We start from the raw sequence: 24,596 nt of genomic DNA on the forward strand, positions 1-24,596 counted from the left end.
ACATCTCAAGAATTGTTTTAAATTGCCTCATGTTTCCTTGGGTTTTTTTTCCCCTCTGCTGGTTCTATTATTTCCCTGTCATTCCTCAGTTACTCATCAGGACAATGATTCAGGACATGTTTGAATGCCTGTGATGCACCTATCCCTTCATGGGCACAACCACAAAGAACCCTGAAGCTGGGAGACTTTCAGCCATCAGTTTTTTCTGGCCTGTAGAGAGCATGCTGAAATGTGGTGGAAGTATTTGTGGCTGGAACATTGTTAAGTACATATCAACACAAGAGCAGCATCACCGCACCTCTGTTTGGAATGCCATCTCCTATCAAACAAATAACACAATGCTGCTTTGTGGAGAAGATGTACATGAAACACATTCTTTCATGTTCTTCTTGGTGTGGTGCCTAGTTTTTCTAAAAATACCCTGTCATCCAGGCAGCTTTTTAAGAACATTTTCTAGTGTTATGACATATGCAGCCAGTGAGATGATAAAGCTTGATTTCTGTTTAATACCTCTGTTACCTATTGGTGCATCTAGGATGTAGGTGGTTGACTTGAACCTCTTCTGTTTTATCTCTGTAACACACTCTAAAGGTAAAAAAAAAGTATTTTTAAAATTGGATTGATTATAGAATAAGAGGTGCTGAAGTTTTGCCCACAGGACACCACTTCACAGAAGATGGTATCAGGGTGAGAAAGCATTTGCCATTTGTCTCTGTGGCTCCCAGATGTGGGGTTTTGTTTCAGGTCCCCTGTGATGGAAGGCTGTGTGCCAGAGCAGTGTCCTCTTAAGGGCAGAGCCAGCTCTGTCTGAGCAGTCTGCTGTGCCTGGACAGCTCTCACAGGGCTCCTCACCATTGTGCAGAGGAAGCAGGAACCAGAGGAGGCTGGAAGGTGAAGGTTTGTGTGTTCAGCCCTTTCCTGCATCATTAGGCAGCTGAAATACCCTTGTGATAGCAACACATGGAGAGAGACCCTCCACTGGGCTGGCCACAGGTGTCTGTAATTGAAAGTGCTGCATTTGCATGGGACTTCTTAAGCTTTGGAAATTGTTCTTACAAGGTTTTGGAGAATCACAGAAAGGCTTGGGTTGGAAGGGACCCTAAAGCCCATCTAGTTCCAACACCCCTGCCATAGGCAGGAACACCTTCCACCAGACCAGGTTGCTCAGTGCCCCATCCAGCCTGGAACACTTCCAGAAATGGGTCATCCACAGCCTCTCTGGGCAACCTCTTCCTCTGCTTCACCACCCTCACCCTAGAGTAAAGAATTTCTTCCTAACATCTAATCTAAATCTCTCTTCTTTCAGTTTAAAACCCTTGTTCCTTCTTGTCCTATCACTGTATAAAATGCTGTTCCCTCACTCTTTTATAAGACCCCTGTAAGTACTGGAGGGTCACACAGATCTCCATGCAGCCTTCTCTTCTCCATCCTGAACAGCTCCTGCTTTCTCAACCTTTCCTCAGGGACTCCAGCTCTTGGAGAGCCTGCATGGCTGTTCTCTGGATCTGCTTTAACAGGTCCCTGTCTCTCTTGTGCTGAAACCAGGACATGCTCAGCACTCCTTGTGTACTCTACATGGTCCCAAGGCACAGGCACAGGGTGAGGTGTTTATTTACACATTTAATCCAAGATGCATCTAAGCCTGTGACAAAACTGCCCCTCTGCAGAAGTGCTGGGTAGCTGAGAAAATAGGAGCTCTTTGGAGAAGGAAAGCAAACCGCTATACACTTCTGTATTTTGTACTGCAGTATTTCAGGAGGTGTTTTGAACACTTTAGTGCAATAAATAAAAGAAATGGAGATAATAGGTTGCCTTGAACCTCTGTTATGAAGAGGGAAATAATAAGCAGATCTCATATTCCAGGAGGCCGAACACATCAGATGTCAGCCTGACATAATGACATCTCTGCTGTGGGCTCCAACTGTCTGAGGCAGGAGTGCTTCCTACAAAGAGAGAAGCATCCAGGGGAACCAGTTCCTCATTTTTCAAGGAATTACACTGCTTAACAGACACATTTGTTTCCCACTGTAATGTTATTGTACAGTTTTCTGTACTGATTATTTTCGGTCTTTAAATTGGGCTTTTATTTGTGTGTTAGCAGTCTGAATTCAATGTCTCTTCTGTGCCTGGGGTAAGAAGTGCATACTTTACTTTTACAATAAAAAATAGGTTTCAGACCAAATGCTCTTGCTGCAGGATTGGAACTCATCTAAATTACTAATAAAATAATTTCAATCTAAATGAAATTTTCATAATGTAATTATATAATAATATATGTGTATAATAGGAGTATTGGGAATAATACATATACATTTGCAAGCCATATGGTGGAAAATAGCTTCCTCCCATTAAAGATGTGGTCAGACATGCAAATATAAATGACTGGCCCAGCAAAAATCTCAGCTGTTTTTCTAGGTGAACAATCCCAACACAGCGGTCCAAGGGAAAATAATTTCTAAATGGAATTCAGAACAGGTCACTTTAGCTGCTTAGAGGGTTATGCTGACAAGGATCAAGATCAGTAGTTTATCTACAGTTTATATTCTAATTTGTCTACATTCCTGAATAATTTTAATGTTATTCAAACGTGTAAGGCAATTAAATGTGGAGTTCCATAGCCAGAGAGCACAGTCAGTATGTCTTCAGTAGGTTTAAAATGAGCCCTAAAGCCTTTATAAGACTTGGTGTGTGGGAAGTCTCTAGAATGGCTAGAGGCATGAATTGAATGTACTGTAAATAAACTGTGGCATGAAAACTTTCACTAGTGCTCAGGGAGGAGAGAAAATGCTGCTGAATGTCGAAACGATAACATTTGAATGCAGTGGGTAGCTCCTGCCTGACACACATAGAGCTGGAGCAGAGAAAAAATGACTAATTCAGCCAGCACAATGAGGGAGAAACCTGACTCTGACACCACCATTAAATAGGAGAAGTTTTGACAGGTGAGTCAGGTTATGCTATATGTTTTTTTCATCACTGTTGTACCTTTCTGAGGAGCTGCTGCCCCGGTGCCTGCTCTGCAGATATGGTCCTGAACATCAGGGGACACCATGATTTTCTCAGGTTTTCCCTATGAGCCCACAGGAAAACAGAATCCTCTCCTGATTTCCAGTCTTTATTTCTTGGACAAAAGGAAACAGACTCAGCAATAATAATGGCAAGATAACCTTAGCCTTGATCCCAAGGGTCTGGGAGGTTCCCAGGCTTGGTTGCTGTTTCTCCCTTATTTTCTGGTGGGTCTGGCTTCATTCTGTGGTCAGTTTGTCGCTGTGCAATGCTAGGCTAGGACTGTGTACCCAAGACATGAAATGGAGACATGCCTCTCTTGATCTCTTGCCTTATTTTTTGCCTCTTCCCACCCCCACCAAGAATTCACAGCCGTCCCTTACGCTGTGCATGGCACAAATGTCCAAACCTGCCCAGACAGCCCATGGAATCTCTCTCCATCACTGATGTAATTAGGGAATGTTGTTGTGTGGATACAGCTATTACTGCAACATCTGTAGAGCATCAGAGAGCCTTAAAGGCATCATCTGAGACTTGTGCTGCTTCAAATGGGATCAAAATCTGACTGTCACCAGCCTCTGAAAGAGCAGCTGAGAAAAAGACTTTGCTAGTTGCTGTCTGCCAGCAATGCTGCAATCATGAGGCTTCTCCCAGGCTCTTGCCAGCTGTGCAGCTCCTGCAGAGAGTGAGTGTGCTCTGCAATGAAGTGGAAAGCCTTTCTCAGGTGGGGGGTACTTCCTTATCACCTACTTAGCAGCTGCACCGGCCTGGTCCAGTGGGCTCTCAGTCTTACTTCTTTGAAGGCTTCCCTGCTTCGTTGTTTGCTTGGGTTATTTTTCTCCAGTTAGAGCTATTTTTTTCAATAGCTGTGTGAAGCTTTATCCACTCAGCAGGAGAATATCCAGAGCAATTTCTAAGTATCAATGTCTAGCTAGTGTGGATGGCACTAATGGAAGAAGGTGCAGATGTGCCAAGGAAGTTTGTGGCCAGGGTGGCGCTTCTTTTGAACAGATCTTTTTTGTGTGAATTGGTAAACAGCTTTGGCTTGCAAGTGAGTGTAAATATAAACTGCAGAGTGTTGAGATACATGCAGTGTCAGTGTCAGTGGAAAAATGAGGTGAGCACAGCTGTTCTGTAGTAATTTCTAAGCGCTGTATGCTGAGGCTTTTGCTCTTTCAGTTTAAGAAGCTTTGCAAGGAGAAAGGCCTAGCAAAGGAAAGGGAGAGCCCAGGGAAATGGAATTTCTTCAAATAGTGGTAGTTCAAATAGTCCCCTTCATTGCTGTGTATGAGGAATACATAGGTGTGAGGAGAGGTGGTGTAGCCTAGGGACTGACCTGTGGACAGGAAATGTTAATTTCACATCCAAAGGGGAAAAAGTACTAAGGATAAGAAAACATGGTATTTGGTAATGGTAGGCAGGCAATGCAATATGCATGGCCTGTGCAATTATAATCAAGAGACTATTATGTCAAATACTGTATAATCAAGTAATAAAAGACAATCCTTCCTTCATAAGTCTAAAGGATAAAAAGATAGAATTATCCTAACTTTTTATAAGGGTAAAATAGAAATGTTGGACAAATTACTTATTTGGTAGTGCTTGGAAGTTGTGTGTGCATTTTCATGAGTTGAATGTTAGGTTGCTTGAGTGGGAGCAACACTTTCTCTCTAAACAAAGCAGAAATTTAAAGCTCAGAATAAAGTAGTCTTAGAAGTCAGAGACAAGTGGAGTTATGAGCTGAAGCAAGAAATCAAGTTTAATTGGTGTCATCTAGAGCACCAAAAAGTGCATTTCATCTTCATCATCAATAGAGAATGAAAGAAAAGTAAAAGGCAGTCCAAACCTACTTTAAATAAAATACTTGTCTGGGGTCTTTGCAAAGTGTGACTTCACTGGATTTGTTGTGTTCCCACAGCTCGGCTTTCTGGACTCTGAAATCTCAGTAATGAGCTGTTTACTGACATTCTTTTCAATTAGACCATTTCTCCTTGAGTAGCAAATGTTATTCTGTTAAACTGGTTTAGTTTCAGGGTTGCTTTTCCCTCTTGACCCAAGTCAGGTCTACATAGACAGGACTGACAGCTCTAGCAAAAAGCCCCATATTACTGTGGCTTGCAAAACATGACTTTTTTTTCTCTTTAAAAAGAGGTGGGGAAAAAAGCCAAAATTAGGTTGAACAAAAATAGTCTGTTTCTAAAAGCCTTTTGCTAGGGCTTTTTCATAACATATCCTAAAAATCAGGGGAATACAGTAAATGTTGTGACTGGAATGTTTTACTGCATTTTGTGCTGACAGAGCAATCATCCTTGCTCTGCCTCCATTCCCTTATCTATCCTCGCAGCTTGTCAGGAAAATCCAAGTGGTTCAAAACAGCAAGATGCAAGTTCTCAGCTTAGTTACATACTTTCTCTGGCAGTGTATGTATTCTCTGGAAAAAATATGGAAAAATCACAGTTTTATTGTAGACAAGCATGACTGTCTTATAAATAATTTGGCCTTTTAATAGTTTGGATGAATAGATTAATTTTTGAATTTTCTTTCTTCCAGTGTCAGGTCTTTCCTTCCTCACCCTCAGGCTATTGTGGACTCCAAAAGCACAGGTAAGTGGGGATGAATCAGAAAACAATGATTCAGTTTCTGGGCTAAGGCTGAGCTTGAGAACTTGAGCTTTCCTTCTTAATCTGTTCCTCAAGTTATAGCATAAGCACAAGGCCAAGAGCCTTAAAATCTTCTAAAACTAAAATAGCTAACTCCTTACTATCTGGCTGGGATTAGGCATGTCATCTTAGTGTAACTCCCAGGGCTTTGGGGATAAGAGCATTTCCCTCATTTGTGGAGGATAAAGACTGTGAAGTGCTGAAGGTCCATTGAACTAAATTGACAAATTTAAGTCAAGTGAACATAAATCCGGATTTATCTCCTTGCCAAAAATAATCTCACCGGAGTCAATACTCGTAATTTATCAGTTAGAAGTGCTTCTGCTGTTGTCCCCACTTCCTCAGGTTGGTGGCACAGTGATTTCTTGAGGTGAGAGGTTCTATGCTGTCTGGACACTCAGTGTGGTCTTCCTCCTCGTGACATCCTACACAACTGGTCTGCAGATTAAGAGGATTTCTACTGTTACAATAAAAGCTCTGCTTTAACAAAAAACCTCTTGAGTGGGAGCCTGCTGAAATTTATAACCCTTATGAGCTGAGGGTGCTTTTATTCCTTGTGATCTGTTTTTCAATGTCACATGTGAAAACGTGGAAAGTGGGAAAGGACCACTGGCTGACATTGACATTGGAAATTTAATAATTCTGGGACTTGCTGCTGTTTCTCTTCTTCTAAATCACAGAGCTGTCATTGCTTGGCTGGGTGTAGTAAATACTGCCGTGGCTCTGCAGCTCGTGCATGTCTGCTCTGACTCATAAATTGCAAAGGAAAAATTGAAATGGGTGAATATATTTAAATATTCATTCATTAGAGCTGACTTCAAAAATTAGAATTTTTCTGAATAATCACAGTTAGAGCATTAATGTATATTTATCATGATGGGTGTGTTGAGGAGGCACTTAACTCCCATCAGGGATATTTTCCAACAACTGCATCTCGTATAGATGCCTCTTGTTTTGGCCCTTGCGGATGAAGGTGTTCTCCCTGCTCTGGGATGGAGTGCCTGCCTGCAGGGATGATCCTTGCCTCAGCAGGGAGCGGTGACAGGGCTTTACCACTCTCCACAGCTGTGGGATATGTGGCTGACAACATCCTCAAGATCCCCATCTGGCAGAAGGCAGAGCACCCTGCCCTGCAGCACAGGGGGGCTGCAGGAGCCTGGGGAAGAGCGAGCTCAGGGGCTCGGAACAGCAGCCTTCTAAAATCTCAGTGCCTTGGACATTAAGCTGGTGTTTAAGACCTTGTGGGGTACAAAAGGAGCAAAACCTTTTGTTGCATGAATATTCAAATAATTCTTTTTAATTCTGCAGCTGAACAAAACCTCTCAATTACTAAAATACGCTAAAAAGAAAATACCAAAGGGAAAATAATGTGAGAAGTGCTGGAATGAATGACAGGTTGATAAAGAATGACTGAATCACCAGAGTTGTTTTTAACAATGAAGTTTGTTTTCAAAGACATGAAGGAAAGATTGGGAAAACAATGATATGAGACCATGTAGACAACATGCCACGGTTTGATGTGTGCAGATCAGCGTGTCTGGTCATCAGAAGCTGCTCTGATCTGTGTCATCCTCTCTTTTCCTTGAACTGTGCTTTGGTACAGAGGGTTGGAACAGCTCGCTGTTCATACAGAAATGGTGTGGTGTTCAGCAGCAGAAAGGTGAGGAGGATGTTCCTTGAAGAGAATAAGAAGCAATTAGTGTCCTGAAAGGAGTCTTCCAAGAGAAAAATCTGAGAGGGCTACATTTCACATACACAATTTCAGCAATATTTAAGGAGACATATAACAATGGTCTGTAAAGATTACAAGGTTGCAAACATGAACAGGGGATAAGAGTTTTATATGAAAGTCCAAAGGATGTCAATTAGTACTTCAAAATTAAACAAGGGGAAATTAATCTAAGTAGCTGCGTAATCATGCTCTGTAATAGATTATGGAGGGAAAATTCTTTTTAATTAAAAGTGCTGGAAGGAGAAAGAATTAGTTTGATTAATTTTCTAGTTTAGGTGGATAAGTTAGAAACTGTTGAGTTGAAAATGACCTTTGTTATGGCTTGCCATGATTTTAACTTCAGAATTTTAGCTATTTCTAGACTTCTAAAAAGTTTAACAAAAATAATCTTCATTATTCATAATTATTGAGATTTTTGCACCTTTTTTTAAGGTTATTGGAGTAACTAATTGGGAGTGAGAAAACATCTCAAAAATGCATTTTCTTTCCACAATTTCATAATAGTTTTGCACTGTTATTCCTGGTGAATTATAACCCATATCCCTAGTAGTATTTTTGTATTCTTGTCTGTTTTGATATGTGATTCAATATGCCTGACTCTGATCTCATTCAGTCCCCTTAGTTTTCCCCCTGATCAGTGTTCTGTGTCATATTCATTCTGCTTTTGGTTTTCATCATTAAAATGACATTTTTCATCTTCTGCTTCACTGCACTGTCTGGGACTTGCCACTTCTTTTGCTCTCTCTTTCTGTTCTTACTCATGGCAAATGAAATAATTAATCAAATCAAAATTCCTGCTGTAGTTACCTACAAATCCTGCATATGAAATTTGATTTGGAAAGGTTTTGTGGCAGCACTCTGACACCTTGGCATTCTTATGCATAAGAGAAAACGGAATATTTATGTCTTTGGGAAAAGGTATTTCACAGCAAATTCTCAGCCCCTGGAGTGGAGGGGTCTGTGGCACTTTGGCTGAAGATCTGTTGTTTTGCTTCCTGGAGAAACTCGTCATTAAATGAACATAAGAGTAGAGTTTATCAAACCACATCTACTGGAATGTAAAAGGGAAGTCAGCTCTTCTGAGAAGCATCTTTCAGTCACTGTTCTCTGTCAGAAATGTCCTACAGAAGGTAGGTGCCCTCAGGAAGGTAGTGGCAGACAGATCTACTACCCCTTTTTTCTGGGTTCAGGCTTATTCTCTGCCTTTGTCTCTTTTTAACAAGATTCAATCTCCTAAAATCTCAGTTTTTTACAAACAAGTTGTCTGATGGGCACAGCATCATGTTCTCAATATCTCCAATGACATACTCCAAAACTCATCATGATTTTTCTGGATTACTTCCTCCTGGTGTGAAAACTGAAGGGAAGCAACAAGTTAAGACACTACCACAAAGAGAATTTGAATCTATTGTGAAAACACCTATCATCATTCTGTTCTTATGCTTCTCTCTGTTGTCTCAATAGAGACATAGGTTGTCTCAGTAAATCTAAATTTATTGTGACAAAATGAACCCAAAGATCCCAGGAATATATCCTTTATTGTAATATTTTAAAGATTTTTTTTTTTAAATTAAACTAAACATAGTTCATCTGTAAATCTGAGAAAATTTTGGTGAATTGTTGAAACTTTTTCTCATGTTCATAGGAAATTACCACACTTACTGTCAGTTTTCCTAATTAAGGATAAATTTAAATCAACACATTAAAACTGAAGAATTTTTATAGTAATTTTGATTGATTCAGTTGAAATTCATTGCAGGGTAATATTATGTAATTCTGTAACAGAATTCATTACAGAAAAATATTAAAAGGTTATAGGCTATTTTACAAAAAACCTCTGTACTAATGGGCTGAAAAGGCTGGGTTTAATCTATGTATTAGTGCGCATAAACTGAGAAAAAGAGTTAAGTGAAGCATAGAAGCAGACTGAAACTGCAGTAGTATGAAAGCATATAATAGAACAGGATATTAAATAATCAGAGATATAATATCTAAAAGAGATGTAATTTTGTGTAATTGCCAAAGTAGCACTTTAGGTCAAATAATGAACAATATTATAAAAGGATTAGTCTGACACTGTGTTCCAGTTCATAAATGACACAATTTACTGTTCCACAGCTTACATATTTTCTTAGGTGAGATAATAGTTAACTTTCACCTCTTCCATACAAATCCTTATATTCATTGACCAGAGAAATTAATGTCTTGCCTTAGGGATTGTGTAAATTTTATATACCCGAATGAGTCAACAGTGAGGTTTTTTTCACATCTATTTTCTATCTTGGTGTTTCAAAGGGGAAATAGCATCTGTTCTGGCTCTCCAAGTCAATTTACTGCAGGTCACATCCTGCCATAAGTAGCTCTTGGCCTTTGGAAACCTCACTGTATGTGTTTATTATCGACTTCATGGAATTATTTGCAGCCTGCCCTACCTCTCACTCGCTGTGAGCAAGTTTGGGAGCAGAAAATCACAAGGCATGTGACAGTTTTGTACTGAAATGAGCACCACTTTGGAGCTATCTCGTGCCTTACCTGTGTGATATTATTTGCTACCATTTTTCTCCACAGTGCTGCAAGAGACCCTGGAGGAACTGCAGGGACTTGATGCCTGATCTTCCAAAGAGCACAGCAAGTACTTGCACACACCAGTAATGGTCAGGTTTTTATATCATACATGGAGGAAATGGAGAGCCATGGGAGTTACTCATGCCAAGTGCATTGAATCTGTGGCCCCATGACTGAAGATACTTATGTGGGAAATGAACAGTTCTGTAGTCCTGGTTCACAGTTAGTTGCCAGGTAACTGCTTTCAGAGAATCAGCAGAAAAAGTGTATTTTCTTAATACCTATTGAGTAGATCATTATTTTAGGTTTACAAGGAGCTAGTTTATATTTCCCATTGAATACTACAGTGATCCCATTGAATACTACCACATACTGCACTAAGCAAGGTCTTCCCCCATACATGAGCTGTCAAGAGTCAGTATTTTAAGTTTAGGATATGTGAACATGCCTTAGAATAATTATTAAATATTTATTGTTGTATTCTACCTCTTGCCAAGCAGGAATACTGAAGCTGGGAAAAAAATCCACAGGATTTCCCTTTCTCTCCTTTTTGTTTTTCTCTTCCTCTTGCTTTGCTCTCTCCCTTTTCCTCCTGTCCCACTTGCACACTCCATAATGGTGAAATGGTGAGAAGCAGAAAAATTGCTGGAGGAAATGCCAGAAGTGCAGGTAAAAATACATCTCGGACTCAGGAGTAAGGGCTACAGACAGCCAGACTTTCTTTAGGCTTTAGAAAAATCACTGTTAGAAATACCAAGCTACATATGAGGAAAGGGCAGCTGTGGAATGTAACAGTCCTAAAGGCATAAAAGGTTGTGTCAAGTAGGTGAGCAATAGAGGAGGAGCTTACATTGCTGCTTTTCGAGTAATTTTCTGTTTTCATTCAGTATGCAGAACCCCGTCTAGTGAACTCAAGACTGTGGATAAATGTTTTTTTTTCCTTGCTTACTTTCAACAGGTTGATGAGAAGTCATCCTCCCACACCCAGAGGCCATGGGCTGTGAACCAGTTTTCTCTGGAGCTTGCAGAGAAAAAGACTCCTTTAAAAAGCAATCCAGTTCTGGAGCTTTAGTCATTAACCTTTGCTGGACTGATGCCCCTCAGAGCAGTTCCATGTTCTATTGAATGAAGGGAAAAACAACCCCAAAATATATCCACTGGTGTCTTTTATTAAGTTATGCAAAATACAGTATTAATTATGACACTGCATGCATTTTAGACAATATAAATGCAAGCCTACAGAAAATGTGACAAAGAAACCCTCAATTACTTTTGAGGTAGTATACAAGGAAAAATAGGAAAGCAGAAACACAGTGGATTAAAAGAACAAAATATTAGTATCACTTTGTGCATACATTAGTCACTCATAAATACATTTGTATGAAATAACTTAAGATACAATTCCATTCTTGTTGAAAAATATACTTCTTCAAATTCACCATTCTTGTTTGTTTTGATTTCACATGACATTTTATGGTATTTTATCAGGTGGGTTTATTTTTTTTGTCACTGCCATCATGATTTTACCCTTTTCCTCCAAGAATTTAGGCACAGATGGCCTCATGCACAAAAATAAATAAGAAACCTGCTTGAAGGGAAAAGAATTCTGCTCAAATAGCTTAGGATAGTCTAATAAATACATTTTTGTTTATAAAAATATTTCAGGTTTATAAAAGAGGGGAGGGGACAGTCTCCCATGTGGAAAGGATGTCAAGTGAAAAGTGCTGTATAACGTTTTTGAAGAGATTTTGTTTTAAACATATAGTACCATTATGAATATATATTTTATAATAATCCTGTTTCTTGGAACCTTATTGTTCACTAGAAGTATCAAATGCTGTTTTCTTCCTTTTGTTTGCTGTCTTATTGCCGTTTGGGGAGATGCCTAGTTCAAAAGGGTTCCGTATAACTGTGCTTTTGTAAGGCTGTCCTTCCGACTCAGACCAGTGCTCCCAGTCCGCTGAAACTGTGGCTGTTTGCTGTGAACACCCGGATGGCTTCCTTGATCCATGGAAGACTGGTGGATTTCTGAAGCCTCCACTGAACTCTGATTGAGTGACTCTGCTGAGCTGTTGGGGCTCACGTCCACGTACTCTCTTTTCAATACTGGGCTATTTTCCATGTTTTTGCTACTGCATAACTGGACAGTGATCCTTTCGTTTTTTTGGTCTCTTGATTCTTTTGTTTTGTAAGTGGGCAATTTGTCCTGTTTACAGCTCGTGCTGACGTCAATGTTCAGGCCACTGTCTGTTCTCAGGAAGCAAGAATCCACAAGTCTGCTTTGGCAGATGTCGTCTCCCTCTGAGCAGCTGTCTGCTTTGTAACTAGCATAGATGGGGCTTGTTCGACTGTCCCCCTTCTTGATGGGGCTGCTGTAGTACTGCTCTGAGAAACTGCAGGGCGACAGCCTGCCAGCGTTCCTGTAGGAGTACGCTCCAATGTCCTCCACGCTCAGCTGCCTCCATCGCCCTGGCAAGTCTTCTTCTGAAAGGTGGGTGCTCCTGCACTCGTTCCTCATTTTCTGGTTTGCTAAAGCCTGCTGTGGTGTTATGGCTGAGAAATGAAAAGGTTCATTTGCATATGGAGGCAGAGTCCTGGTAAAAGTGGGCGAGTTCTCGTTGTCGTCAGCAAGCTCCATGTGCTGCGCGGGTTTGGGCTTGGCAAACCTGGGGCTTCCCTGATGCTCGTAACCCGCGGGTGACTTCCTTTCAAACAGCTCCTCCCGGTTGCTCATGTAGATCGCTTGCTGGGAGGCTGTCAGAGTGTTGGCTTGGGCGTTCTCCTTCTCCTCAGACGTGACACTGAAGCTGGAGTAGGAGCTGGAGGTTGGCAGAGAGGTAATGTACTCTGGGAAGGCTTCGTGGGAGAAGCTGGAATGGAAACCGTCTTCTTCGACAGTGCTGTCCGTGGAGTTTTGGGACCGCAGGAACCCCACGTCTTTCACCTGCGTGTCCACACTCTGCCTCCTCTCCCTCCTCCTCTCCTCGGGGCAGTAAAGGGCCGTGTCACTGCAGTAGATGTCGGACTTGGGGTACTGGGGTCTTTGTCCGACTTTTCCAGCAGAGTCCTGGAAATTGAGATCCCTCGTAGATGGGCTTGACAAGTGTGAGGACAGGCTGTTTGGGTCTGGCTTTTCCAGTACTTTGGCGATGACGCAAGTGGGTATGGTATCAGCATAAGAAGTGTGGCACAAGGGCACAGAAAGGCTGCACCCGTGTTTTTCCAGGTGGATGCTGACTCTTTCCTGAAAGTCAGTTGGCAGCTGCAACATAAAGAGATGACAAGGAGAAAGGAGAGAAGGGTATGTGTCAATAGAGGTGTCACATGAGTGCTGTTAATGACATCACATAGCTCACTGTACCTGGTTCTTTGGCCACAATCTTTGTGCATTTCTGGAAACAAGGATAATCAAATGACTTTTGTTTGTTTACTTAACATTTGTACATCTTCATCTGCTTTCGCTCACGGATAACACTGTGAAACTGAAATGTTTCCTTCCAAATTAATTCAGGTTGTATAGGAATGATCATAGAATTGCTCAGGTCAGAAGAGGCCTCTACGCTCATCAAATCCAGCCATTAACCCAGCACTTCCAGGTTTATTTTACTGATGTAAATAAAATATGTAGTAAATAACAGTCTTAAAAAGGCCTGTAGGGAATTACAGCCTAAAGCAACACTTTCTGGACTGTGTGCTTGGGTGTGATTTGCAGTTGGAGTGTGGGTGTGCAGAGGTCTCTGCGGGGGTGAGGAAGGAGGAAAAGATCAGATTTATTCTGTTCTTCTTTTGCCTTTCCTCAAGCTCATCTTGCCTACAACCCCATGCCAAATTGGCTCCTGCCCCCCAGCATCACATTTGATAAACAATGCTGTTTGAAGATACAGAAAAGCTGACTAACACTTCTAGAAGTGGTACTGGCTGCTGTGACAGGATTGTTCCTGTGCTGGGACGAAGCAGATCAAGCTGGCTTCCTTGCCCCTTCAGTCGGACACTGCTTGTCAGATCGACCGCCCACATAAGCCTCAATGTGCCCTAACACACTGACAGAAGTAAGCACTAAGACCCGAATTCACATTGTGATTCCTGTGACACAATTAATCTGTCTAATTAATAAGTCTATTATGTATCAGAAATCATGTAGGTTTTTTCGTTTAGAAAGTCAGGCTGAGGGCTGTGGATGGTGGTTTCACCTGCCATTCTGTCATGTGGACCAGAAGAGAGAGAGAGAGAGGGAGATGACATTCCTTGGTGAAACCTACTCAGGTATCACCAAGCATGCTTTCATGTCAAATTTTATCTGCCTTGTCACTTCAGATCTCTATCAGTGATCAGACAGCAATATTAGAGAGGTTGTCTCTCAGTATTTCTGGCTGGAAATCAGAATTTGGGTTTGGAATAAGTTTTGAGCTTGTGATTATGATAGCTCCTTTGATACTCGTGTTGATTTATGCCACTTGGGAATTTATCCCTTCAGTGCTGGGCTGAACACTGATTTACTCAGCATTTTATTTTTATTACTAGAAATAAAGCTCCTCTTTACAAAATAATCAGTGCTTAACCTTATGACCTTAGCAATCTCACTTCCTCCTTAAATTTGTTCCTCTAGAGGAAAGAACACTACAAACACCTATAGTTTCTCCCCTTCCTTTTTGGCAAAGGAAGCTTAAGGTGCCTGCTCCTTGTCATGGCCTCTTATTTTGTAAGATATGGAGATCCTCTTTTAGCTTAATTGGGAAGTTTTTAATGCTGGTTTTGTCCCCAAACCTCACTGTGTTCAAAATAGGGCATGTAGTGAAATGGCATTCCTGTTATTTGTAGTAGGACGAGTGTTTTTTCAACCAACAAACCTTCCAGGATATTTTGGATTAATCATTATGTTGCTAATTAACTCATATGTCTTCCATTGGAAATAAATGATATTGCCAGTCTGCTGGCAGACAGCAACATTAGTCATACTAAGTACAAATGCAACAAAGATTGAATAAACAGGTTGTAAAATAGGCCTGGTGTAAATTGCCATAGAAATGAGGAAAATAATTTACAGTTAATTTAATGTGAAAATGCTGTATGGGGCAGCTCTTATTTTAGTATCCTGTAGCACCATTGTTTGATCTATTTTATATACACTATTAAGATTATGATATGTGTTAAAAAGATTTTTATTTTGTGGGCATTGCACTGGAAACTGGAATTACCGAAATGATCCTGCTATCACATTACTATATTGTACTACAGTTTAGCTTTCTGGATAACATCGGGCAATATCTGCATTTGTAAAGAATTTATTGGCTGTGACAGCACATCCATATTGCTAAATTAATAAATGCTTGGACTTATGAGTGGGGACTGCCTCTTTAACTGAGTATATGACAGTCTGGGAAATTGTGGGGAGATCTTGCATTTGTGATAGTTCTCTGCAGATAAACAATTAAAGGCTTTTAAGGTACTAATTAGAAGAGGTAGGGTGTTTTCAAGTGTGAGTAATGTAATGATAATTTCTTGATACAATTTGCTAAGGGAAGTCAGTTAACAGGAATAAATACCAGGACCAAGATAACGGTTAATTTGGAAGTTCTGTCTCTGTTCCATATAATCATTGCCTGTTGTACAGAAGAATCTTGCTCCATCTTTATTTACCAGGGTTGTTCAGTGCTCTGAAGCCTTCTACTGACTTAGGGATGGTTTTTACATTCTAAATTTAGTTTTGCAATATTTCATTGCAGAATTGCACAAGAGAGGCCATTTGGGGGATGCTGACCTGATGGGAGTGATGAAGGAAAGGCTCTGCAACCTTCACTGAAGCAATATATGTGAGGAAGGTGCTATTGCTTTGGTGCAGGGCCTAGATCCCTAAAGAACTGTTTTGTTTACTAAGATAATATTTACCTCCCCTTTAAGGAGCCTATTTCTCAAGCCTCGTTTCCTTGGAAGCGAGGATTATTAATTAAAGTTTACACCTTGGAAATCAATCATTCGGTGCTCTGGTTTCTTTAGAAAAAGATATTTGTTCTGGCAGTCCATTTTAAAATTTGGGTTTGGAAACTAGCTGGACTGGAAAATAGCTTCAGGAAGAAAATTGATTATATCAGAATCTCTGACGCCTGTAACTCGCCATTTCCCTGCTCTCACCCCACTGCTCCTGCACAGCATTTTACATTCTGGAGTTCACAGCACTTCAGTGCTGTTTAAACCTTTGTTTTACAGGCAATCAGTGCAGGCCCATTCTACTGGATAGGAGAGGTTTGGGGAAAGAGAGTGCCTTCAAGTTCCACCACGGGCTGTGATTTTGTCAGCACCTCCCTCGACTGCACAAACACCAGCAGGTGCACGAGGCCTCCTGTGGCTTAAAGGAGAGTGTGGAGGAATAAAAGCCTTAAGGGCAAACAAATTCTGGAATTGATACATGCGAAATAGCCTGTTTTCCATACAATATTTATGTCATTGAGCAAGCTTGGTGACATTACCTCTGAAAGTTTATGTGCCCTGTCATAGTTCTTGCTGCACTGGAGAAGCTGAGCAGCTAAATTGCAGTCCTTCCTGTAGAGCTCCTGGAAGAAAACAAAAAATAACCTCTTCTTTAAAGTCTGCAAAGTACTTGTGGCTCTCAGCCTTTCTCCCATGCCTGATCAATCTTTTCGAAATTCAGTCAGGGGAGATTTGGAACGTCCTTTAATTTCTAAACAAATGAAAATGCTTTGTTGTTTCTTGTACAACCCAGAGATATTTCCCCCTTTGCTCTGTGAGGGCTGATAAAAATACTAAGAATAAATTCTTGAGACCTGTTACAACAGAGCAGTAATCTGCATTTCAGAAGATAGGTGCTTACCATTAAGAACTGAATTTTATACTGTTAACATGCATGGTACTGTGATGGCTAAAAAACCATAGTCTTTTAAGCAAAAAAGAGAAAATTTACTGGGTATTATCCAGACTGGTACTAAAATACTAAAATGCTAAAATAATCTTATGAGACTGTCGGAAAAATTCATTACAGAAATATACATTGTATTAGTTTTTTAAAAAGAGAGACTCTTTCTCCTTTTGATATTTCTCGATGCTTCCTGGCTCCTTTAATATCTTGCAGAATGCAGCTATAGAAATATATTAAATCTCACTGCAAATATTTGATGCTGCAGAACAGAATATTTTCACTGGGCAAGAAATTACCGTGAGAATTCCACACAGGGAAGGAGAGAATTTAAGAGAGCTTCTTATACTATCTTTGTATTGAATGGCTCCCACAGCCTATTTAATGGGAAAATTCAGCACATAGATTTGCCCTTCACCTAAATTTAATTTAGCACACATGACTGTGTAACTGTATCCTTCAACCAGTATCTCTGGCTCCCTGAAGGTAAGGGTTGTATTTTGTTTTTCCTTTTCCTCATCTAGTTGCATTAAAACCAAGGTTGGCTTCAGCAGTTGACTTTATAGGTGGGAAGAGATGAGATATACAAAGCATGAAAGTGCTATGGGCACTGGGCTGTGTTAATCTGTAAAAATTAATATGTGTGTATAGACAAAAGGTGTGGAATACTGATTTGATTTGGATTTTCTCTGATGTTAATGTTATAATTTTATTGCGTGCAAATTTTTATGGCTCCATTAATTCTCTTAAAAACTGATAAAGAAATTTTCTGTGAAAAAGATATTTCCTCTGTTTTAAAATACCATTTTAAGATATTCTGTAAGAAGAGATGCAACAAAACATTCTTGTGAGTCTTTGAGGGATGGAGTTGTCCTGTGAACATCAGTTCATATATTTTCATATTCAAGGACCTTTAGGCACTTTTGTTTTGTGATTTTTTTTCTCTGTGAGAATTTATGCATGCCCCTTCTGCCTCAAATGTACTGGGGAGACATTCATTTATGTGGGTCTTAAATTTTATATTAGGACGCAATATTTTCATTCCTGAAAAAGAACCCAAGAATTCAATTTAGAAGTAAAATCTGTTGCATGTGCATGTGATTTTGATATGTCACGTGCACATGAAACCCAATATATATTGCACAATATATACTGCACAATGTCTAGCACAGACAGGTGCCCCAAGTCCCATATGGCATTTCCAGGCACACAAAAATGATATCTCTCCAGAACCTAATCCTTTCTTCAAAAGCTGTGTGCCTCTCTTTCTGCGCAGCAGTTGTCATGGAGAGTACAAAAAGCATTTCTGACACTCTATTTTTAGCAGCTTTAAAAATTAGTACAGAAAAATTACATGTGAGCTACATGTGCCACGTGTACTTTGTTCTCAACCTGCTGGGCCAAGCCATGTGACTGGAGTGACTTTCTCTCTTTTGTTTGCCTGAATGGAAACCAGCCATATCTGTGGCAACTAGAACTGGCAATTAATGCCAGAAGTGTTTCCCGCAGTTTAAAATATGGTTTTGCATCAAAAGTGTCATTTTACATTTCTGTCAGAAGAGAGAGGGGAAATATAATTGAAGAAAGAAATATTGCTGAGACAAAAACATTCTCCCCATGTAGGATTCTTCAGTTTATCACTTCTGTACTTATTAGATATAATATTAGTGGTTTGTTTTGTAGTCCTTTATTTTAAAATTTGGAATATAAGCTTTACTCTTATTAGTTATACTACACATAACCACAGATTATCCTGAGCTGGAAGGGACCCACAAGGATCATCAAGTCCTGGCCCTGCACCATCCCCAAGAGTCACACCCTGTGCCCAAGAGCACTGTCCAAACACTTCTGGAACTCTGTCAGGCTGGGGCTGTGCCCACTGCCCTAGGGAGCCTCTTCCAGTGCCCAGACACCCTCTGGGTGAAGAACCTTTTCCTAATGTCCAGCCTAAACCTCCCCTGACTTAATTTCATGCAGTTTTCTCAAGCCCTGCAAGGGCAGAATTTTGTTCATGAACCAACCTCAAGTCTGAAGGAGTGGTACTGTTGTTTGAGGCCTCTGGACCATATTCTAGTGCTGAGAGTAAAACTATGAATACTGAAAACACTTCAAATGTGGGTTCAAACCTGACTCTATGAAGTAATATAAATACAGGCATACTTAAAGGGAGAGTTCTTCAATTTTTTTCCACCTCTACTTTAAATCAGAAATAACTCCACTGATTTCAGCTGAATTAGTCTGGAGGTATATCTGTGCTTCCAAAACCTGGATGTAACCCATTACTTTTACCACACTCGATTACATATAGTTGTTAGAGTTATGAAGTAACTCTTCTTTCAACTCAACTTCTACAAAAGTGAGGGGTCAAACTGGGAAGTTTCTGTTTCAGTTGGAAAGCTGTTAATTGCACAGGCAGAGTTCACATCAACAGGCATTTTAATGAGATCAAAGGCTCCCAGCTATGATTAAGAGTCAATGTGAAATATGGGAAGATTGAACATAAGACACTGGAAAATAAGTGCTAACAGAAACATGTCTTCTGCAGATGAATTTTTTATTAAATGTGGAAGGAATGGCACAATAATGAACTAAATGTCTGCAGTATTCCTCTCTTTGCTGTCTTTGTAGGTTTGTCTCAGGAAGGATTTAATGAGCGTGTTGCCAGCTGCACAACTCATGCCATTTTTCAGCAGTGTTTAATGAGATGGAGGGTGACAATTGCCAGAGATGTTCCCTGTTTTGTCCCACAAAGAGATAGGTGCATTTTTACACATGAGCAACTGCTGGGGAAAGCCTGGCTCCTGCTCCCTGCAGGAATGGTCTGAGTGACCAGGCTGGGTCAGTCCTGCCTTCTGCTGGCAGAGCTTGCTTGTGCTGGCCTTTTTGGTGAGAAAAGACCAAAATATAAAAGAATTGAGGAAATGCGGGGCTCTACACTGTGCCTAAAATCCTTCTGACGTGTCCTCACTCCACACGTGCCCCTGCAACAGCTCTGACCATGTACTTGCACCAATTTGCTGTATTGATGGCAAAATCAGTGTGGGAATATTGCCACTTCTTAGGGTATTTTTTCATCAGTTTCACGCTGGACATAAGGAAAAAAATATCAGTGAAAAGTCTCATCACAACTTCATAGCATAAGGAGAACTGGATTTACAAAACGATGGCAACAAACAAACAAATGTAAAATTTAACTGTTGAGGCAACAAGTTACATTTTATACAAATATAAAATATTATTCTAAAATTTCATGGGAAGTGCAAGACCGATTTTTTTTTCAGAATATAATCCCAAAATGAATACTGTCACATAATTAAATACTTACATTGTCTTCTGACAACTTATCTATCGTCACCTTGGCTTCTATTAAGTGATTATTGAGTGCAATTATTTCATGGCTCAAAGCCCGTTTTTCCTCTTCGTAATGCTGACCCTGTGTAGAAAATGGAGTAGTCAGTGTTTTTTCTATTGTCAGAATATTTCAGATAAAGGCCCACAGGTTGATGTCATTCTTAAATCCAGAGAAAAGCACAACAGACCAACACTTCTTTTTTCTTTCTTCCTGCCCCTCCTTATTTATTTTCTCTGTTATTTTTCTATTTGTACTTAGGAGATGAGGTAAAGTCCTTTAGAAATATGGAGGTCAGATTGAGTACACATTAGGAACCTTCACAAAAGGCTCTAGTTAGCCTGTGCAAAAGCAATGTATTGAGCATCAGTCAATACATCCTTTCTTAGACACAGGACAGGGTCTCTGACATGGAAGGGACTGGAGCTGCTCTTTTACTACAAGAATGTTTCACTTATGCTATTATTTCCTATCCTCATAAGGAAGGAGGAACAATATTTAAAAAGAGAAGCAGTTGTGTTTGAGCCAATTTAACTTCAGCTGTTGACTGTTCAGGCTGATTTAAAAGCCCTGATTAAGGTTGTTCATTTCTCAAGGTGAATGTTTACCTGATTGCAGGGTTAACACTCATTAGCAGAACATAACCCACTGTGGCATATCAGGAAAACAGTCAGATTCCAATTTCTTTCCACCCAATAATTTAATCTCGTTAGTAACTCTTTATTATAAATACAAAGAAGTCAGTGGCAAGAATGAAATCTCACTGGCCCTTCCCACATTTTGTCTCATTTTGATACGCAGAGTTTATTGTACTGCCTCTCATATCAAAAACCATTGTGAACCAGTCATTTATAACCCTGCCTCCAGCCTTACACTGGTGTTAAAAAGTATGGTGGCTTCTGAGTGCTCTGAGATCAAGGCATCCTCTGTGCACTCAGAGTTGCAACAAGACGATTTGAAAATTACCTTGAGGGTTTATTAGAAAGGTGCATTTCCATAGGAGCAGAAAGTAGGGTAAACCCTAATATATATCTGTTTTGTTTAGTGAATTAAATGCAGTGACAAATTCCCAGTCCCAATGGTGCTGAGCAATAGGACAAGAGACAACAGGTGGAAACTGGAAGATGGGAAATTCACCTGAATATGAGGAAGGAATGCTGTGCCTTGAGGGTGGCTGAGCAATAGAGCAGGGTGCCCATAGAGGCTGAGGAGATATTAAAAATCTCCCTGGGCACAATTCTGAGTCAAGTGCTCCAGAGTACCCTATTTGAGCAGGGAGCTTGGGCTAGATCTCCAAGTGGATCTAGTGGATCTACTTCACTAGAAGTGAAGTGGTCCCTTCCAACCTCAACCATTCTGTGCTTCTGTGAATGTCACGTCCCATTTTTAGTTGTGAAGGACTGAAATTTCCCAAATGCCATATTGCCAGGGTCACACAAAAATCTTCTATCAACACACACTTGACATCATCAGCTAATTGACAGCAATGGGAATTGGGTGTTTTGAAGTCCGAATGAATATCAAGGTTAATTATCCAGCTGCAAAGCACCAGCCTGTATTAAAGGAGAGTGATTAAATTGGAAGTGGCAGCTCTCACCCTAAGCTGCTATTTAAAGAGAAACACCTTCTCAAATGGTCTAAGCAAACCCACAGCTTGCTTTAAACTGTGCAGGTATGATTGAAGTGTCTTTGTGAAGGCCTGGACTGGCCTATTTTAGTGTCAGTTTTCTATGGACTGTCTGTTCCCTGCTGTTCCCCTCTGTCCTGACAGTCCAGCTGTGTCTGGAGGCTGCTTCAGCCTTGGCACCTCTCCCCTCCTCGTTCCCATTGATCAGGCACTCCTGCCTGGGCACTACCTCATGGAAGGCCAAAGTGCAGCTTTGAGAGCTTGCGAGGCTCCAACCTTTCTGATTTTAACCAGACACAGGGCTGTGTTTTTTAATTAGGCAGATCAACGAGGTTTTATATGAGACCCTTAACTCTCATTGATTTTATAGTGAACTAAACAACCAGGCACTTTGTAAACCTCCTGGCCATCTGTGCACCTCTAAAAATCTGTCTCCTTTGAGATTGTGACTGAAGATTACATTTTCAGAGGTATTTAGCTGTGTAATGAGATAGACAAGTGACTACCTAAGTATCCACAAAAAATATGTCCCCTCAATTTTCTAAGTCATTTCATGCTTTTGAAGGATCCAGGTCCACTGAGTACAGACATAATCTTCCAAATAACCATTTCTATGGAAGATTTTATCAGTCCTACTATGATAAGTTGTCATGCCAGCACAGCTGATTTGTGGAACTCTGTTGCTCTAAATCTCTCTGATCTCAGTAACTGTTGCTCTTGCCTAGCCAAACTGAACTTATTCTATTTTGCTGTTCAGGAGAGGATATCTGATCAAGGATTTATAGTTTTCAGGAGAGAAACTAATAAAAGGCAGCAGATTCAGGCATTGAAAGCATTACTTTCCACTGCATTTGAGTAATGCTGAATCTGGCTGAATTATGATTTAATTTTATTTCACTTATGATAACATTTGGATGACTTTTCCCAGACTTTGTATCTGCTCAAGTGTGACTTTAAAAGATATTCTATATTTGTTAAACTGTAAAACTTGCCTCAGTTCAAATTTATACTATATGTGTCAGCAGGTGGACACCAAATAAACACCTCAGTAGTGCTGTGGAGAAGGGGGAATAAGAAGGAAAGGCCAGTCCCAATCTTCCCTACCATTATTAGTACACATCTTTCTCTTGCAATCAGTGTCATTGACGTGAACAAAGAATTTGTTTCAGTGTGACAAAATGAGCCTGAAGGTGGGCAGGACACGGAAATCCTTTGGCCTATTGGCCACACACTGTGTGTCCATCTTTGGAAGTTCAGGGCTTCAGCCAGAATTATTGTGGCGTAGTGGTGGCAACAAGAGGACAAAGGCTTAATCCTGACACCACCTATGGCAGAACACTGCAGCTGGAAGAGGCAGTATGGTAATGCTGGATCACTGCATTAGAAGGATTGCTGGTCACTGGGGGCTGCAATTTTGAGCTCTCCAGTTGCAGTCAAGCGATCATATTTTCAGCATCAGATTGCCAGAGAGGCATGAAAGGAGGATGGGAATCATAATATCAATGCTATGATCATGAGTTACAAATATAAATGCTTATTTTACTTGTAACCACTTTTGGCAGATCCCTCTATTTCTGGTCGCTTATAGAAGCTTGGTCCTCCTACTCTTCCATAAGGCTGGTGACCCCTCCTCCCTCCTTTTGGCACTGCTTTCTGCTCTGCAGGTGCTAATCCCCTATCTCTCAAAACAGTAGTGAATTAAATCAGCGGTGTTATTGATATGCCAATAGCTTGCAGCTGGGCTGAGGGCTCCTGAAGTCCACTCCAAAATGCCAGAGCTACAGACTGCAGTGGGCTGAGTGACTGGTGGATCCTTGTTCAGAAATCTTTGTTGAGTCAGCTCTGTGCCCCTGCTGCACCCCTCATCCCTTGACACAGAGCCAGCACACGAGAATGCAGCTCTCTAGTGTCTGACTAACACAACAGTCATGTGCCCACATCTGAGTCACATCAGATTTGTTCTGCTGGGTGACTCCAGCAATCAAAGCACCTTGGCTGAGGGTACCCTGCTCCTATCTTGGATTTAGCATGACCTTCAGTGCTTCCTTATCAGGTCTGAGGAAGTCATTGAATATATGTTCTTCACAAAGGAACCAAATTATATAATAAAATATATAATCTCTGTCTGGAATCTTGGGGCCTTCTTTATAATTACTATCTATCATCGTGAAAACATCCCTCATATATTTACAGATCCATAAAAATATAAGTAGATGCTTTCAAAAGTGTTTGGTGCCATCTAGTCCCTGCATCTGAAATCTGTGATATAAGTGGGGTGAAAAGAATCTTGGTAGGTTGATTCAGCATGAAATAATTAATAGATAAGTATATTTTTGAAAGTAACAAAAAAGTAACAAAATCTGGATGAAAAGATCTTATCTTACATATTAGTGGACCCATAAAGGTTCCTACTCCAGTCCTTCACCAGAATTGGGCAGGCTAAAAGTTCTCTCTCTCTCTGGTAATGTTTCAGTCTCCCTTCATTGCTTTCCAGCAGCTGGAGGGTGTCCACCATAAAGCAGTGTCAGCCTATTAGTCAAGGCTTGGCTGCTTTCTGTCATCTCTGCTGTCCTGTGGGAGCTCTGATGTGTAGAGACCTTTGGAAAGCAGCCTCAGATTTGCAACTGGGAAGTGCTGGTCTGTGGAAATGTCAGACTTTTCAAACATGGCAAAGTAAATCGTGATGTTCCTGTAAGGAACATTTCTGTGAAATGAAATTTGAATGCTACAGTGACAATAATGTAATGGTAGTACTGACCAGCAGGGTATTAGTGGCCAGCAGTATTCCT

General features: G+C 40.6%; 1 protein-coding gene across 1 annotated transcript in view; it reads right to left on the reverse strand.

Annotated features, from left to right (window-relative positions):
* Positions 1 to 11,221: 11,221 nt before the first annotated feature.
* The window catches only part of BEGAIN (brain enriched guanylate kinase associated), a 115,046-nt gene continuing 101,671 nt past the window's right edge, over positions 11,222 to 24,596 (reverse strand). The window contains exons 4-6 of the mRNA XM_058847834.1: positions 20,157 to 20,264; positions 16,428 to 16,511; positions 11,222 to 13,225 (exon numbers count right to left, since the gene is read on the reverse strand). Of these exons, the coding sequence (XP_058703817.1) occupies positions 11,849 to 13,225; positions 16,428 to 16,511; positions 20,157 to 20,264 (1,569 nt within the window). The 3' untranslated portion in view covers positions 11,222 to 11,848. The remainder of the gene's footprint in view (positions 13,226 to 16,427; positions 16,512 to 20,156; positions 20,265 to 24,596) is intronic.

The sequence above is a fragment of the Poecile atricapillus genome, chromosome 1, assembly GCF_030490865.1.
Source record: "Poecile atricapillus isolate bPoeAtr1 chromosome 1, bPoeAtr1.hap1, whole genome shotgun sequence".
Classification (NCBI taxonomy): Eukaryota; Metazoa; Chordata; class Aves; order Passeriformes; family Paridae; genus Poecile; species Poecile atricapillus.